The sequence below is a fragment of the Stylophora pistillata genome, chromosome 3 (genome assembly GCF_964205215.1).
Source record: "Stylophora pistillata chromosome 3, jaStyPist1.2, whole genome shotgun sequence".
Classification (NCBI taxonomy): Eukaryota; Metazoa; Cnidaria; class Anthozoa; order Scleractinia; family Pocilloporidae; genus Stylophora; species Stylophora pistillata.
The window spans coordinates 14,176,146-14,195,096 of record NC_142521.1 but is presented as its reverse complement, the minus strand read 5'-3'; the positions used below and the strand labels follow the sequence as shown (position 1 = coordinate 14,195,096).

At 42.0% G+C, this 18,951-nt stretch overlaps 1 protein-coding gene and 1 pseudogene across 1 annotated transcript; one reads left to right on the top strand and one right to left on the bottom strand.

The window, feature by feature from the left end:
• The first annotated feature begins 8,927 nt into the window (after positions 1-8,927).
• Positions 8,928-10,764, top strand: LOC148734641 (uncharacterized; annotated as a pseudogene).
• Positions 10,765-11,054: 290 nt separating this feature from the next.
• Positions 11,055-18,426, bottom strand: LOC111330980 (transmembrane prolyl 4-hydroxylase). The gene is made up of 11 exons (XM_022935994.2): positions 18,114-18,426; positions 16,844-16,925; positions 16,119-16,253; positions 15,668-15,741; positions 14,934-14,995; positions 14,807-14,841; positions 14,250-14,415; positions 13,116-13,173; positions 12,855-12,988; positions 11,984-12,074; positions 11,055-11,626 (listed from the first exon to the last, which is right to left on the bottom strand). The coding sequence occupies exons 1-11, from the start codon at positions 18,294-18,296 to the stop codon at positions 11,345-11,347; spliced, it is 1,302 nt and encodes a 433-aa protein (XP_022791729.2). The 5' UTR covers positions 18,297-18,426; the 3' UTR covers positions 11,055-11,344.
• Positions 18,427-18,951: the final 525 nt, after the last annotated feature.

The window sequence follows — 18,951 nt, the reverse complement described above, 5'->3', positions numbered from 1 at the left end:
TCCGCTTATTACTACTAAGACGTTTTCCAAGCTTCACAACAGAGCTAAAAAACTTAGTTTGCACGGAATTCAACGACGGAAACTTGTGATCAGGTAAAAGACATAATTTTAGCTGAAGGGAGCGTTATAGCGAGATGTCAGAACCAACAAGGGGTTGGAGATATGGTTATACACTCGACGATGAAGTGAAAGATCATATCAGAGCCAGTCACTTGTACTCAACGGCGCAAGGGAAAAGTTTTTTCCTGGCGGCAAGGGAAATTACCATTTGGAAAATGGTCGAAGACACCTTTCTTTACCCCGATATCTCAAAGCCTCATAGATCCTGTGAGAGTAAGATTGTTTTACAAAAGCAATTCTCTTCACCAGTTGGCATCCATGGAAGAGATAATGTGGTATGTTATTCTGTGACCCTGATCTACGATAACTTGGACCGAAGAATTATCACTGCGTTCCCGACGAAATGAATTTTTAAAGATTTGTTTTAAATTTGCACAGAACTGATTTTCTTAAAAATTCAAAGAATTTTATCAATCAGTAACTTAGTCTAAGAGCAGAGACAGAGCGTACAGGCCTCTGACATGTCTGAGCTACTTGGGCAAATATTAAACTCCGTCCAGTGCTTCATCAGGTTGACATAACGACATGGAGCAGAAAACAAAACTTGTCATTCGTAGCAACCAGAATCACCTCGTTCTAACGCACTCAGCTAGTTATCAAATAAACAGCAGGATGTAGCGTGACTGGACTGCATGTCAGCCTATGTCGTCGACAAAGTTGAAATGGTAAATTGTTGATATATCCAGATTATGTCGTCGACAGTTTGCCGAAAGTTTAAAAACTATAACAGCCTTTTTGGCACCACTGGAGAGGGACGAGGCAAATAACTTCGGAATAAGAACATAACGTGAGTAGAATGAAGCGAGAGGGGAGTACACTTCTGTTTCTGGCAACCCAGAGCCACGAGCTTTATCTTGCAAAATTTTGTGATGCCAGGCTATTTAGTGCTACTGAAACGAAATTTTCGTATCTGAAATATTTGCTCTAACCTGTAGTTTTGAATATGCTGATCATCATGAGATAATTTGCTTTGGCCAAAAAGAAGCGAAAGATATCTTTTTTAACCGTTCAAATCAAAAATTTTACACAAAACCATGTCCGGGCCCTGGTACCGAGCGAAATGGATTGATGACGTCACTGGTTGTGTTCTGTGCGATAGCGTGGTTTATTTCACTCACTGTTTGTTTGTATTCGGGGGCGAAGGAGATAGCAGACATTGAAGTTTTGTCAAGTGAATCTTCTTCTGAACGAAGCGAAGTTGTCTCCAGTAGCGAAGAGGAAGATGGTGGCGTAAAATGGGGTTGACAGGCCTACACGACTCCCAAGCGTGTGTTTAGAGTAGCCTATTCAAAGTTTAGCCCTCACGAGTAAGACTTTGAGCGACCGCCCTCTTTTGTAAGATACGAGCGGCGGATTTTTGTATAGTTCGCTCAGTAGTGGTTGTGTTTCTATTAAATGCCAGTTTTTCATGAGAATTTGCTTTTATGTGCGGCACTGAGTACGCACATCAGGGATTACGTCTTTTTCGAATCGTTCGCCTTTGTAGATGTACTGCTATTTTTTTTACTGTCTCGATCGTTAATTTGTCTGGATTGGTTTCAGCTTGCGCCACGCGCGCTGATTCGATCGTACTACAGTTCTTAGTGTTCAGTGTTCCAGCCGTTTTGGCTCGTTTTCTTTTCTTTATTTCGGTATTAAAACGACCGATTTCACGTTCATAGAAGCACATGATCGCCTTTACTGTTTCTTGCTCCGCGTTATTAAGGATTTGCTTTATCTCATTTTTTAAATCCTCATCTGCTCTTATTTTGGCCCTCGCCCTATATTTTAGGGATTCTGGGCATGTTCTGCTAGGCATTTGGTACAGAGGGATTTGTTCGTTATCCTCAGACTTGCCGAGTAGATCGTCTTCAGTGGCGGTGTCGTATGAGGCTTCCATGTTTTCTTCATTCTCTGAATGGCATTGCTTCGGCCCGGGGCGTTAAGTAGCCCATCTCCCGTTATAATGTCTTTCGAAATTTTCTGTAGATGGTCAGGCAAGACCGCGGTTTCGATCCTAATCTTGTGGATCTCGTCAGTTGCCGATTAACTAAACACTGGTAGAGATTCGTTCTCGGTATCAGTCGGGAATTTTGCTTCCTATCCAGGCGAACCTCTCGCAGATAGCCAAGATGCCGATGTGGCCGCCGATGAATAAGACGAGGATGGCATTTTGCCCGAAATCCTCTTTTTCGGCCTCCCAACATGCAAGCCACACTCCATGCTTTTACCCTTCTTTCACAGAAGTACACAACAAGTGACGTCAAAGGGCTGTTTTGGCCGCGCCAAGATGGCCGCCAATTTTGATCTCAGCCGGTCAAATTCGAATGCTTAAAAATGTACTTTCCGGTATGCGTTGGCCCAAAAAAAGTACACAGCGTTTGCAAACAACGTTCAAACTCTATTATATTGCAAAAATCTCGGATATGAAAATTACGTTTCAGTAGCACTTTAAATAGAGCCTTAATTAATTAGGTTGTTACGTTTTAATTATGGATGTATTGATTTATTTATCACTTATTTTCTTATTCAGTCATTCTGTTTCAATTGTTCATTTATTTATCTTTTTATTTGTTAACTGTCGCAAGTTGTCAGATTGTTAGTGTGTTCACAGGTTGACTGAAATGATAGTAAACTGAAAGGGTCGGTCATTGAAACGAGGTCCAATTTGGGCACAGGGAGCCCAGACAAGCGACGAGTCTGATTGTTTATTCGAAATATAAAGGAATGTATGGGAGAATATTGAAGAATCTTATTATCGTAAACTTATATCTTGAAATATCTGAGTTAAAGCTCAAAATAAATGTAAACCTACCTCACTTGCTGTGTATTGTCGTTTCTGTGGCTCTAAATGGCGAATTTGAGCGATTTGGTGGGTTTTGCGTCTTATAACGTATAGCAACAGTCGACGCAAAACCCATACATTCCTTTATATTTCAAATAAACAACCAGACTCGTAGCTTGTCTGGGCTCCCTGTGATTTGGGTGGCGGTTTTTGACGATCAATGGAACTCGAAATTTTTTTCTCATATGTGGGTTTTTTAAAGTAATTAGATGTTTCTTTTATTGGTAAACATAGGCCATCTAGAAAGTTTTACAAAACTTAACGTTTAGCCGATATTTTCAATTTGAAGAAAGATTGTTTAGAGCGCGGTTTGGATCAATCAGGATTAAACTTTTTTTTTATAACCAGTCCAAAATGTTTTGATGGAGCTCGAACTTATATTCCCCAGATATTAGTCGGGCGTGATTGCTAACAGAGTTAACCCTTTCCACCCTATCATCAGTATGCATATTCTCCATAATGTTCTCTATACATTTCTTTCAAATGCTGACAAGGAGAATTTGCTTATCAATCAAGAGTTTCTGTAGTTGTTGATCATTTCCATCATTTACAATGAATATATGAAGTTCATATATTTTGAACTGCGGTATTAGATACGTATGATGCACGATCCTCGCAGTAGAGAGGGCTATTTATGCAATAGCGAAAATCAGACCTGAAAAAAATCAGGCCTGTACGGGATTCGAACCACTGACCTCTGCGATACTAGTGCAGCGCTCTACCAATTGAGCTAAAAAGCCACTGGGAGCAGGCCGTTAAGTTGATTCGTAATAAACCCGGGATTTTCCTTGTATTTGGTAGACGGGCTTCAAGAATCTTTGGGCATTGGAGATCGTAATTATTTTCTCCCCTTTTCTCTACATTTATAGTCGTGCTAAGTACCTGCCGGGAGGGAACGCTGACTTTTCTTTTTCTCTCTTTCGTTCGGTCACCCATCTGGTTCTTGGACCTTTTCGTTGGGGCCAAACTTCAGTCACCCATCCGTTTCTCAGCTCTGCTGAACTCGGTGGGTGCGGCCTTTTCGCGGGCTTTACGCGGGCTTTTTCGGGCATTTTCGGGCCCTTTTTCTGATCGTTTTCGGACTAGTAGCATTGGTACTTGTGTGTACAAACACCTGTGTTCTTCATGCCCCGGTGGGGCTGATGATCCATGAAAGAGCCTGGATCCTCTCTATGTTGGAGGTGGTGTTGGACGTAGACAAGCTCTCGGCCGTCCAGTCTTTGCCTCAAGGGCTTATTCGACTAACGTTTAAGGAATCTGTGGATAAAGACAGATTAGTAGAACTGGGCAAGTTGACTATCGACGGGCAGGATTGTGATGTCACAAACTCGGATCGTCCGAATACTGTGGTGTATGTTCACCATTTTTCCGCTGAGGGGGATGACAACAAGTTAATTGAGGAGTTTAGGCACTTCGGAAAAATCATCTCTGTTAAACGTCAAACGTTTTTGGGGAGACCTAATCTCTATACTGGCACCCGTATCATACCTATGTCTCTCTCTAAGCCTATCCCTGCCCAGTGTTCACTCGAGGGCTACCCACTCCGTATGCGATCAAGCCGTTTTGCCCAATTTGTAAGATGAAGGGCTAACGAAGGGCTAACGCTCGAAACGTCAGCTTTTGTAATCGTTACGGTGGCCAATTTACCATTTCAACTTTGTTGATATATCCAGATTATTTCGTTACTCCCACCGACGCAGCCCCAAACAGTTTCTTTCGAAACTATCAGCCTTTATTCATTTGTAAGAACATGGGCCACAAAGCGGCTGACTGTGCCACTTATGGAAAATGTATTAAGTGTGGCGAGGCTGGCCATCGGTCCCGCGAATTTCCTAGCCGTCAAGCTGTTTGGGCAATTGCGCCCGCTGGTGAGGTTGCCGGCCCCCCGACTGCGGAGTTTCCCCCGCTCTCGGCCCCAGCTAGATCTGACGCGCCTTCTGGTGGTGTTGAGGGCGAGGCGGCCCCTGGCCCCTCACAGGCCCCTGACGTGGTTCTTGAAAGTAATGCCATGGACATCGTTCCATGTAACAATCTAGGCCCAAGCATGGCCAATAATGTAGTTAATAATGTTATTGAAAATGACGTAACAGAAAATAGTGTTGCTGCAAATTCTGTAGCTGAAAGTAATGTAGCTGTAAAAGATGTAGTTGAGAATAATGTACCTGATAATAATGTAGTTGAAAATAGTGATAGTACGGTTGCAACCGATAGCAATTTAGTTAAAGAAAATACGTTCATCTTTAGTGAATCTAGTGAAACGATTAGCGAATTCAGTTCGCAAAGTTATGTAACTGACGAGTCTCAGTCTATCCTGGATTCTCCCTCTCCCTTGGAGAGAGAGGAGTCTGGGGACGGTTTTGAAACTGTCACCCACAAGCGCGCCGGTAGGGCGCCAAAACGTGTCTACGCCCCGTCCGGGGCGGCGTTGCAAATTGCTGACTCCAAACGGTCTAAAGCTGTCGTGACCACCCCCAAGAAGATAGGGAAATAAGGGCTCAATGGTCTTCTACTTCTTCCAATTTATCTCTATGGCTCTCTCCATCCTATCTCTGAATACTAATGGCATCCGAGATAATGCTAAACGTGATGGTCTCGTGCAGTGGTTGCGCTCTCTCCCTGTGAGTTTGGACCTGGTCTGCCTCCAGGAAACGCATTGTACGTCTGGAGATGAGTGTTGTTCTTGGTTTCTTTCCTCTGGGTTTAACTCTGTACTGTCTCCAGGCTTTACTCATTCTTGCGGGTGTGTGATTCTTTACCGCCCCACGTTGTCTCTATTTAACTCTTGGCCCGATTCTGACGGCTGTTTTCTTCAATGTGAATTCTCCTTTCGTAACCAGTCCTTCCGCGTCTGTTGTTTGTATGCTCCGAACCGCAACCCTGCACGAGACCAGTTTCTAGACGGGATCCACCCCAAAGTGGACCCCTCCATCCCTACGTTATTGTGTGGCGACTTTAACACTGTCTTTGACCGTAGCCTGGACAGACATGGCTCGGTCCCCTCCGACTCGTCGCGGGAAAGTACTACCTCACTCCGCGGCCTTTTTGATGCATGTTGCGTTCTTGACATCTACCGGTATCTGCACCCCATATCTCCCGGTTTCACTTGGACTAAGTGGAATGGCGCTCTCGCGTCTCGGATTGACCTTGTTGGTGTTCCCTTCCTTTGGATAACATCGGTCAATTCATGGTCTGTTGTTCCGTGCCCTTTCTCGGATCACTGTGGTGTTCTCACCCCGGTGTTTGTCCCAGACACTGTTCCACCAGGTCCTGGGCTATGGAAACTGAACACAGCCATCCTCAAAGAAAGTGAATATGTCCAACTGGTGACTGACTTTTGGCGCACTTGGCAAGGTTAAAAAACTGTATTCGCTTCACTCAGAAAATGGTGGGAGGATGGCAAAAACCGCCTCAAAGGTCTGACAATTGATTATTGTAAGTCAAGGTCTTCTACGGAAAAGCGCAACAGAGACACTCTCGTCAATCTCATTGCCCACCTGAAAGCAAAAGTGGATGCGGGATCGGTCTCATGCGTCACACCTTACCAGTCAGCTCTCTCCACCCTTGCAGCTCTCGATCGTGAAGCTGCCCGTGGTGCCCAGGTAAGGTCTCGGATTACATGGGTAGAGGAGGGTGAAACCTCAACGTCATACTTCTTTCGCTTAGAGAGAAAACGTTCAGTAGATCGTTGGATACCCGCCTTGCGGGAGAGCGGGGGTTCTATTGTCTCGTCCCCGGATGACTTATGCCTTACGTTAAACTCCTTCTATTCCGATCTTTTCTGTACCACTCCCGCCGATCCTCACGCCCAGTCCTCTCTCCTGTCTAATCTCTCGTCCTCGCTTCCTCCTGATCAGGCTGAGACATGTGAGGGCCTTCTAACCACGGAGGAGTGTCTCGCAGCAATTAAAGGCATGGCAAAAAATAAGGCCCCTGGCCTTGACGGTTTCCCGGCCGAGTTCTACCTCAGGTTCTGGGGTGTTCTTGGTCGAGACCTTGTTACTGTCCTAAATGACTGTTTCCTCTCCGGATCCCTCGCTCTCTCGCAACGTCGTGGCATTATCACCCTATCATTCAAGAAGGGAGACCGCCTTGATCCCCGGAACTGGCGCCCAATCACCCTGTTAAACGTGGATTACAAGATTGCATCCCGAGCTATCGCAGGCTGACTCTTGAAAGTGATCCATCTCGTGGTCAATAAAGACCAAACCTGTGGCGTAGCTGGCAGGTACATCGGGGAAAATGTCTCCTTAGTTCGTGATGTGGTTCAGTACACTATGTCCACGGGATTCCCTGCAGCAATCTTGTCACTGGATCAAGAAAAGGCCTTTGACCGGGTAGATTGGGGATTTATGAAGGCTACCCTCTCTGCCATGGGTTTTGGCCCCGCCTTCAACGCGTGGGTGAGTCTTTTCTATCATCGTGTGCAGAGTTCCGTAAATGTCAACGGGTATCTCTCTCCCTTTTACTATCTGTCGCGGGGCGTCCGACAGGGTTACCCCCTGTCCCCCCTCCTCTATGTCCTCGCATCGGAAGTCCTCGCTGCCAGCATTCGCGCTAATCCACGAATCTCTGGCCTGTCAATCCCCGGTTTTCCACCATTATCTCCGATATCTCAGTAAGTGGACGACACTTCACTCATCTTGACGTCTGACGACTCTATAAAAGCCTGCTTCGAGGTCTACACTCTTTTTGAAGCTGCCTCCGGTGCTAAACTGAACCAAGCGAAGTCCAAGGGTCTCTGGTTGGGCCAGTGGGTTGGTCGGACTGACCCCACAGTCGCCGTAGACTGGTCGCCAACAAAGCTAAAGATCTTGGGAGTTTTTGTTGGTCCCGGGGATCTGGAGGAGGAAAACTGGCGCCCTCGCATAGAGGCTGTGGACCATGTTCTCAAATCCTGGCGTAGTCGTTCCCTGTCCTTCCACGGCAAGGCTCTAGTCATCAATGCCCTTGCCCTCGCCCGGGTGTGGTACGTGGCGTCACTCGTCCACATACCCGCCTGGGTGCGGAAGGAACTCTGTTGTCTTGTATTCTCTTTCTTCTGGTCCGGTAAAAGAGAACTCGTGGCCCGCACTGCCGTAACCCAGTCCCCCCTATTCGGTGGCTTTTCTGTAGTGGATGTTTCGTTTAAAGTATGGGCCCTACTCGGCCAGTGGGTGAGAAGGTTTGTCTCTTCCCCATCTTACTGGTGCACTATGTTGCCTTTCTACTGGGTGACCGAACGAAAGAGAGAAAAAGAAAACTCAGCGTTCCCTCCCGGCAGGAACTTAGCACGACTATAAATGTAGAGAAAAGGGGTGAAAATACTTACGATCTCCAATGCCTAAAGATTCTTGAAGCCCGTCTACCAAATGCAAGGAAAAATCCCGGGTTTATTACAAATCAACTTAACGGCCTGCTCCCATGCCAGTTTGCTTGTTAGCTCAATTGGTAGAGCGCTGCACTAGTATCGCAGAGGTCAGTTGTTCGAATCCCGTACAGGCCTGATTTTTTTCAGGTCTGATTTTCGCTATTGCATAAATAGCGCGAGGATCGTGCATCATACGTATTTCCATCATTCTTATGACCTTAATGTGTGATTCAGGGGTGATATAGTAAGGATAAATTAGATGCTAGTCACTCTTCGGGGTTATATGGTTGAGAAGAAGCAAATAAATAAAGGGAATAAGTTTCTAGAGAAACTGTGGTACTTCGTCGGTTGGGGGTATTGGAGGTTAATTTGGTTTAAAGTGCCTATGAAGTAAAATTTTTTTTTTGCATAATTTGTAGCTTATTATGTCCTTATTAAGGAATGACAAAAGAAATTTTTCAAGAAAAGAAATTTAAATCGGCTTTTTGGTGGCTCGAAACCCTAAATTAGACGTTATCTGTGTCTCCGGAAACTGGGATCGAGTTTGGCTCTGATGACCTGGTTTTGTGTGCTTCAGATTGAAAATCTCTCCGTCAAAGTTCTATTTGCTTCGATTTCCTGGGCTTAAACGCAAGTATGTCTGTTAGTGACGCTCAGATATCATCTTCGGCATCTATGATTTCAAACGATGACCAGCATAGCAGCAATTCATCGGAAGAAAAAGTGGAGGTACTTGGACAAGTCCAACCTTACGCGGACGAACTGCCAGCTCACACGAGTGATGAAGAGGAGGACGCTGAAGAAGACCAGGATGGTCTTTCTCCAGCAGAATTAAGGCCTAGATTGGAAAGAGAAGTACCTTTGAACGAATGGTGAGTTTTTTTCATTTATTCGCGTGCTGGATCCTTCGTTGAGTCAGCTTGAAGAGATAAATTTCGATTCTTCGCACCTTTCTAAAGTGATAAAAAAATATATCACCTATTTTCCAAATTAAAAACGGCAAAAGTTTCCTTCAGGTAATAAGATGAATACAAAACAAAGCCACGTGCTATGAAATTAGCACAGTGTAAATAAACTTCACTTACTGTTCGCCGCTTTCGGTCAGTCAAAGGAGACGTATAGGGGCACAACATCAGTCCTTGTTGGTACTGAACCATTTATCGGCCGTTTTTTTTTTTAACTGATTAGCTACTCCAGTTAAAGAAACCGGCTTGTGTTCGAAACAACAATAAAGCCTTTTCAATAATAATTTTAGTTGAAAGTCAATTCTAGGGCGAGAAATTACAATTTAAAAACCGTCCCGCCATTAATTTTCGAACTTACGGCCAACTTATCTTCGGTCAACGGTCACTCCCATCGTGACGTAGATAATTCAAAACACTGTTGGCGTCATTTTATATTTACAGGGAAACCTCGTGAAATTTAGTGAAATAGTCTTGGTGTTAGTGTTATAAATGCAATATATACGATCAAAATACTGTTTTGATTATGAAAGACCACTCTCTGGCGCGTCAAATGAGTCATCTACGTGACGCTCAAAACTCGCCCCAGTCTTCTTGAGTCAGGCAATTGATTACGTAAACTAACGGCGGGTCAAAAGAAAATCGCGAATTTGACGATCTTCCCGTGTGACTTGGCTTCATTCGAAGATCGACACTAGAGGTCAAAATTCAATCGACTCGGAAAGCATTGTACACAGCCTTGGTAATGAGCAACCTTTCATATAGCTCAAAAGTATGGGCTCCTCAGTCTGTGACACTGATTGAAATCATCGAAAGAGTACAACGGCGTGCCACCAAGTATATACTCTCACTGCCATACAGAACTGACATCTAGTACAAAGAGAGACTAAAACTCACAGAACTCATACCTCTTTGCTATTGGCACGAATACCTAGATTTAGTTTATACTTATAAATCAGTTGTCAACAATACCGACACCCAATTTAAGATATCTAAACCTGTTAGAGTCACTAGACGTACTGCTTGATCAAAGAGTATTTTGTTAGATATACCTAAAGCTAAGACTGTTACGTTCCAGAATAGTTTCTACTCTAGAGCCTCGAGAACATTTAATACACTTCCAGAATACTTGAGGGTCAATACCCAATCTATTAATGTTTTTAAAACTAATTTGAAGAAATATTACTTAGATCTAACTTCAACTGTGTATGATTCTGTATTTCCACAAACTTTCAAAAGTGTCTGCATAAAATGTCATATGAGCAGACCACTAACAGCATTACTAGCCAAACTCTTTTGCTAATTAACTATTTCTAATCACATAATTCTTACCGCTCGATTGTAATTTGTAATTGTAACTTGTAACTGTTTTTTTGTTGTTGTTTGTTTGATTGTGTAAGAGTCTAGTTAATGGAACGTTAGCTCTGTGAGTTCTCTCCTGCCAAATTTGTTTTTGGCGAAGCTTATAAATAAATAAAATAAAATAAATAGACAATTCGGAAAAAAAAATTCAGAGACGATTAACTAGTGAACATTTCAAGTTTTTATGTAAAACTATTTGGATTTTTCGGGTTTCCAAATTACAGGGAAGTTTCATAAGAGTGCTCCTTTAACTAGACATTCTTGATGCAAATGGTTTGAGATTCCTATTGTCTTCTAGTTCTTAAACTGCAAACAGGTATGTACGTATGGGGACTCGTGGAAGGACTATAACACTCTATTTCCTGTGGCACCGATCTTTAAAACTTGTAAGGATAATTTTGCATCGATTACACCGATGAGGAAAGGATTAGTACGAAGGGGGAATCACCTATTCATTTTATTCGAAAAGATCTATAGCAAAATTATAAAGATATACGTACCCTTCTTGCTGATCAATCGTACTTACTAAATGTAACGGTATTTTACCTTCGTCTAGCGGAATATAATAACATTCTAAAATGCTGATGAACAGAGTCACTTTCTTCAATTTTGGTTCAGCGAGGATCAATTAAGGTATTATGCTAAGAGATTTAAGAAATGAGAGCCAAGTGTTTTAAAAATACATTAAATTGGAAAGTAAACCACATCAGTGAACACGTCTCTAATGTCTTATTCCTCATCTGGGTCTCGAAAATATTCACTTATAAGATGAGCAGAGTCATTCTCGGGGGCTGGGAGCCAGTTATTCGCTATGTACTTGATGCCTTTCTTCACGATGCATCCTCCATGTAATGATCTATCGTCTCTGTGGTTCATCCAGCCGGTTTTCCCATCCAGTTCATAGTTATACCACATGATAGCTTTTCCTTTGCTGGCTGGTACAATGATATTAGCTGTTTGACAATATTCATTTAAATTGAAGCGATCGCCATCTTTGCGGTCCCTAAACTCCTGGAGGATAAGAGCGCGTGAATTTATTTTAGCTATTTCTCACTGGTTAGGAAAGATTTCCTTATTTGTGTGGGCCAATTAACGAGTATACTCCATGTTATTGTGCGCAAGAACCGTATGCGAGTATGGCGAGCGATGATGTCAATAATGTTTTCATCTGGTTGAAATATATGTCATATGCAATTAATTAAATGCAGCAAAAAAAGTGGATTTATTTTAGTGTGTTTGTGTGTGTGTATGTGTGTGTGTGTGTGTGTTTGTGTGTATGTGTGTTTGTTTGCAAGCAGCTATGGAGTAAGTAGTAAGTGCTTGTGCATCAGTTGATGTCAGCAAAGAATCATGACAGGCCGTACTTACCGTTTCGTTGAAACTTTTCATATCTGCTACAGGAAAGGCTGTTTCACCTCCTTCTTCCACATCATTGAGATAGTAAAGAATAGTGATGTACCTGTACGGTAAAGAAAACATGTTGTCTTTCAATTTTATCAAAATATGTATGTGAGAACTTTGCAATGCGTAAAGTATCACTGCTTAAAGCTCATCCCCACCATTAAAAGGTGTATCAGTTACAATTCAAAATGGTCGGAAATTATTCTCATGAAATTGTTCTCACCGCAGAGGGGCGAGGTAAATATCGACCGTTAGCCACCGACACTGAGGTGAATATTTGTTTTAGTATATACTAAAACAATGAGATAATATAGCACAGAAAGATGATTTTAACACATTTATTTGTGGAACGATTGAAATATTTTTTAGTGGAAATTCCGCGCGCGTTGCTTTGAGGTGAATAGCATCGAATATTCGGAGTTTGAATAGCCAATCAGAGCGCACCTTTAACGCTATCCATTTTTTTAGTATTTTTTTTTTACTATCAGCCGGGGCAGATCCAGGTTTTAGTCAAGGGGGGTTCGGAGAATTGTCCCCCTCCCGAGGGGTCCGAGATTTTGAAAATTAGGTCTTCGGAAACATGATTTCCAGCGTTCTGAGGGAAAATTTTGGAGGTTCGACCGAACCACCCCAACCACCCTTGAATCCGCCCCCAGTAACATGAGTTATTAATAACGGAGATGAAAATTATGATTATCGTGTTGTGTGCGACCTTATACTATAACATGAGAACGGAACCTTTTCTCCTGGCATTGAGGATAGTTTACCTCCTCCGCATTGGAAATATCGACCAGCTACGAGCAAGATAGACTACCGAACAGAGTGACGAGTTCCGTACCTGCAGATTCTACATTTAGCCAAAGCTGCATTTTTGAGGTCATAGTGACAGCATTTGGTTCCAGCTGGGTAATCGCTCTTTCTGGAACTGTCATAGTGAGCATGGTAATGGCCATGGGGACCATATTTGACAACCTGGAGTAAATCAGATATTACTGTAAACACAGCTTAATTTGGGTACAAGTGCATTACCAAATACTTTATAGCATTTCTAAATCTCAAATTGAAGTAACAACATAAATTTGAAACTGTGCAGTTTCACCTGTAAAGGCTCGCCTCCATAAACTATCCCCCTCTGAAGACGAGTAAGCTTGTAAACTCTGGAAACAAAATCCAACAATAAATTTCTCTTTCAATACAGATTCTTCAAGGAATGTTTTCTCTGCAAAAACTACCATCCTCATGAACAACTTCTTGTCAACTTTAGAATTACTTAAGAAGCCTCTGGAGCGATCTGACTTTTACGACAGAAATAAAACTGTACAATCACAACTAAAAGAATTGCTGTAATTGCCGAGTCTTGCCACCAATGGAAACCACTGCGCAAAACTGACCGACTTCAAGGGCAACACTCGAAGGGCATGCATCTTTTAACTTGTGTTAATTGATGACTTCCGCATTTGCTAAATTTCTCTACTCCTCAGACAGCGGCAGAGCCATGCGCTTAGTTTTTGCATGTTTGCAAAAGTAATCGTACATAGTTATGTCCAAGAATCAGGCACTTTGAAAATTTTGTGCAATATCATCAATATTTGGCCAGTGCTTTCCAGAACAACAAAACTTTAGCCCCACTCATATCGATTTATCAATCCTGTAGTCCTGAGTACAATTGATTTTTAAAATTTCATGGTGATTCATTACAAACTCATATAACAATGACTCCAGTCTTGCCAGTCTTCCCAACATTAATATTTACACGCATGCCAAGGGGCAAACTAAAGTGTTTACCCCCTCACCCTCCCTCCTTAGCATTAGTTTTTACCCCCTCACTCTCCCTCCTTAGCATTAGTTTTTACCCCCTCACTCTCCCTCCTTAGCATTAGTTTTTACCCCCTCACCCTCCCTCCTTAGCATTAGTTTTTACCCCCTCGCCCTCCCTCCTTAGCATTAGTTTTTACCCCCTCACCCTCCCTCCTTAGCATCGTTCTTTTGCAGAAATTTGCTTCTAGAAATTTTCAAAGGAATGTCATGGAACTCCGCACATTTAAAAACTCGAAGTTCGGTTAATTCAACAAACCCGAGTGTTTTTTTAATGTGAATGAATCGAGCGGCGAGACCATGTTCATTTGATGTTTAGTTCGTTTTTTGGTCGTTTGCTTTTGTTTTGCCTTCGCTTTTTATTCGAATGGGAAATCGGAAAAGCGGAGTTATGTGTTGAAATGATTCGTATGCTTACCGTTCTCTTAGTCTTCTGAGAACGTCATCTGCTTCAGCTGTCTGGAAGAGCCAGACCTGATCACTGAAGCGATCTCTGTGATGAGGATGTTTCTCTTTCACATCATTCATGTACATGTCAATAGCATGTGTTTTAAATGTCCTCCATTCAGGGTATTCTACTTTGCCTGTTGAAAACGGATATAAAAATTAGTTACATGTATAACGACATCTTTTGCAGGGAGTAGTCATGTGCAAATGTCTCATTTGACAGTGGGGAACTGGTAAGGCAAATCTTAAATCGATTGGCTTCGACTGGGTCAAGAAGTGAGAGCAGAAAGAGAGAGATAGAGCTTCCAGACTGGTTTGTTACGGTATTTGTGAAATCTGAGCGAATTCGGAAAAAAAATTTCAAAATGTCGCCTTAACAAGAGAAACCTCGCGATCTGAAGTTTAATATTTTTCCCATTCAAACATTCTGGCCCCTAATTCGAATATAACAGAGACAAAAGAGCCTACATTGAAGTAAAACTAGGAGAAAGTTTTTGCCCTTCTAAATTTGCCATATCCAGCGCTTACCGTCTTCGAATTCTTTCAACTCTAGATTTTCTATCCTGTAAAACAAACGTGTTATAATCATAATTATATCGTACCTTACTATATGAGTAATTAAACAAAGCATGAACTAATAGAAATATTAACTCACATTTCATCGACCTCTTTCGGTGAAAGGTAAAGATGTTTAAACTTTTTAGCAAATATTATCACCTGTGAAGCAAAAAGGAAACAAATGTTTTCACCTAATGTTTAGTCAAGTATGGATATGTGTTGGCTGTGGTTCATATCCTTCATTCGAAAGTTAATATTTTTTCAAAACCGTCGTGGTTCTTATTTTCCTTTGCTTTATTTATAGTAATGAAAGAAAAACCAAGAAAAATTTATGATGTTGAAAATCTGAAACCAAAAAGCTAATTGAGCCACTACATTTGCATGAAGATTGTTAGTGAGCTGGCATCGTCGTAATGTGTGCCCATCTCAAGTGAGTCATCACTGGCGGATCTAGGGGGCCCCCCTTATTTTGGGTAAAAAAGTCGCCGAAGGAAGAAAACTCCAGCAGGGAAAGCGATATTCGCTTTAAAGTGTTTTAGGTGTACACACACAAAAAAAGAACGGCGTCCCCCTTCCCCCACACTCCCCCACACTCCCCCCCACTCCCCCCCAATTCCTTAGCTCTAGGTTTGGTTCCGCTTCCGGTCATTGCCAACCTGTGATCATCACCGTCATTAGCACATTTTGGCTTTACCTTGCCCTTACTATTGCATAGTTTATTGCATACTGCTTATAACTGATTCTTGGTTAAGATAAACCTCACTAAGGTCCAATTGGTATAAATTCATCGACTAGCTTCAGCGAACGTACATGTATAGAGCACGAGCTCACCTCATCTTTTGTAATTTCATAATCATGATCGAAGTCCCAGTTCAGAAAATATCCAGCAGAGCTATTTGAGTGACCTGTCGAAAATTAAAAGTACAAAATCGTCTTGTAACGAAACTAAGTCTGCAGTGGTATAATTCACATGCTGCAGGTCTTTTGAGTAAAACATAATCATCCCGATCCAACACAGAAGAACCTTATCGCCCTTGATTGAAAATTTAGGCAGATAGATTTAGCAAGTACAGTCTTTGTTCCTGGCCAGGATCAAGGTTGATTGTCTTCAGTCAGCAATGCCACCCTCAACCTCGTTACCAGGGCCTTTTCCCTTAGCTGGGGGTGGGACGCCCCAACCCCAACTCCACCCCAACTAAGGAAAAAGGCCCTGAGAACAAGGTTGCGCCACCCTGAGCAGAGACTCCCTGACGTGCCTGGGGCCGAACCCCGCGTAATTTACCTTCAGTCGATCTGATTGTTTTCCCGTGCTGTTTGGCCACTGGGTCCAAATGAATGTCACTTTTAGCAAATCCAACGTATTCAGCGACATCAATTATGTGATCAGCTTCTTCTGGGGACAAGAACTCCGGAATTTCTGAATGAAAAGAAGTGAAAAGATACGTCTAAAAAAAAAAAAAGGCATAAGTTGGAGAGGAATGTTAGGCTCTTTCTCAGTTATTTTTGATGAGTGATTTTGGGCAATTTACTGTGTAAAAATTTATGAAAAAAAAGTTTACAAAGTACACCCTACAAGCTCACGACTCAGTTGAAGATATTCACTCATTTAACAACTTCGGTCTTCACAGCAAGACAAACAGTGAAGCTCTCTGATTTGACGAGGCTTCTTTTTTAGGAGCATCTAAGTGGAAAAGGGTTTCATTCCTTTCAAATCGGTTACAATTTTCGATTCTTTGTCATAGCAGATTCCCCAATTCATTTGTGGCCCTATATACATAGCTTCCAAGTTCTTATCAGAATCATTCCCCTTTGAATTGAATTCCTAACGAGAGTTGGTGTTTTGATCGAGATAACACCGTCCAGTTGGAACCTGATCATTCTGTCAATTCTCGTCATCCGTTTACTGGATACTTGATGATGTCAGTAGAACTGCGAGGAGAGGTTATTTCATTATCAGCTATATACATCTGCGTCTGTAATAGAATGCATAATGTTTTGTTACTCTACCAAATAACGCTGGCTGTACAGCTCTGGTGATCATGGTGTAGATCTTCTCCCCTTCGAGCCTGAGCTTTCGTTCGTATCCAACCTGTGAACGCACAACGTTTCCATTAAGTTACAACCAATTGGGAGCATTTTTTATCTGTATTCTATGAAATGTCATAAAACTCTTCAAGAAAAAGGTAAATTTCCGAGGGATTCTATTTTATCTGAATCACCCGGTGCTAAACTAAATTACTGCTCATAGATATATTTTATAGGAAACAAAAGTAGGTAAAAGAACAAAAAGCTTATTTGATAGCTTGTAACCTATGATTGATCATTTTATTCAGTCAAGAGTTGTCAAAAAGATTACACGGTCTTAGAACACCGTCATATGGTGGCTTGTGTAGTTGACTGTCTGGAAGCACACTACGTAGCTATTACAACGTTCGCACCTTGGACCGCTTTGTTGACAGAACCAGGCTGAGGCAGCTGATGTTATGATTGCGGTACTAATGATATTGCATACGTTTGGCTAACTTGTGAATAATAATAACATTCGTATCAAGAGTGCTATAGAAGAAGATAGGGATGTATAACTGAAAACAGAAGAATCAGCGTCGAAGTGCCAAACAGCTTGCGAATTCTATTTCATTCTCCATGATGGCGGGATGCCAAAATGGTTTACGATAGCAAGTTCATAACTTGATATTGTGAGTTAAAGGACTGTTCGAAGTTTTGAAGGGTCAATTTCTGGAACTTTCTCCTGTCTTTCTCCTTCCCCGACCCCGGAAGTGAAGCGCGATCTCGTTTCCCGGAACAATGGCTGATTTTTCGAGCCTTAGAATTCTTCGTTTCATTATTTCTTTGTTAGATTTTAAGCCTCACATAGATAAAAAGGTTAGTAGCTTGACCCAAAAGGGAAAGAAAGAGAAAGAAAAGAGTCAACCAATAGGATAAATTGTGTCTATAACTGATTTAATTTTTGCCCAATTCTGAGATTAATATTAGTACCTTCTACAGGAATCATTGTTATTGTTATTTCATTCGTGCGTAAAAAAAGTTGACAGGATTTCAAAGCTAGCTGTTTTTGATAAGGATTCGGCAATACTCAGCAAATAACAATCCTGACTCTCAGCGAAAAACTTATTTTTTAATTAAGCAGTTTTTTAATCATTCCGCCAAAAGAAACTGAGAAATTTCCTCATTACTACCGCGTTGAGGAATAGGCGATTTACGTACTATGAAACTAGAAAGAGTTGATTATATTGTCTACATTTTCTAACTGACAAACCTTCACAGGATCCCAGTGGTATAATTTCTGCCGTCCATCGTCTTTGCAAGGTCCTCCATTTTCTACAAAGCAATGGCCCGTTGAACACGAGGTTTCTCCGGCCTGAGTGGCGCCGTGTTCGCTCGCGAGTCCTCGATGAAAAACTGTTAACATCAAAATTAAACCAGAGAAATTTGTTCTCATGATTTATGTATAAAAAAGAAACTGCTCCCTGCCAACTCGGTAAACCAAGTTTTCTATAGCTTTGTGGACGGAACAAATTTTCACTCAAAGCAAGATAGCAAGTTCCTATTACAGCGACTGATAAAAAGAAGTTTACAATAAGGAATCAATATTTAATTGGGTCCATGCAAGATTTTTGGTGGTGTTTTGTTACAAAAGAGAAGATTTTAGAGACACCCCCTGTGTGGCTCTCTGTCTTTTGATACAGCAGGAAGTTTGCCTTTTTTAAACTAACAGGTTTCGAATCAAGACCACGTGCATTTGAAATTGGTTTCCATGGCAATCTATTGCCAATCCATTCCTTTTTCCTATTGGCCATTTGATATTCAAGAAAGCGAGAGCTAGCCAGGGCACTGGGGAGGACAGTAATCCCATAGAGAGATTGATGACTGGTACAGCAGAGCTAAACGTCTGTCACAGTGTTTTCTCTACGCTTTCATCTCCCCCTATCAATTTTTCGATTTTATTCATTACTTCATGCCATTTTAACTGCCTGTGTTGTCTTGAGAAGAGTCCACCAGTGGGAAAGTGTTTTACCGCGGCTCATGACAAATTCCTAGTTGTACTTCAACTGTCGGCAAAAAGCAAGACTGATGACTTTCAGCCAGTCTGCGAC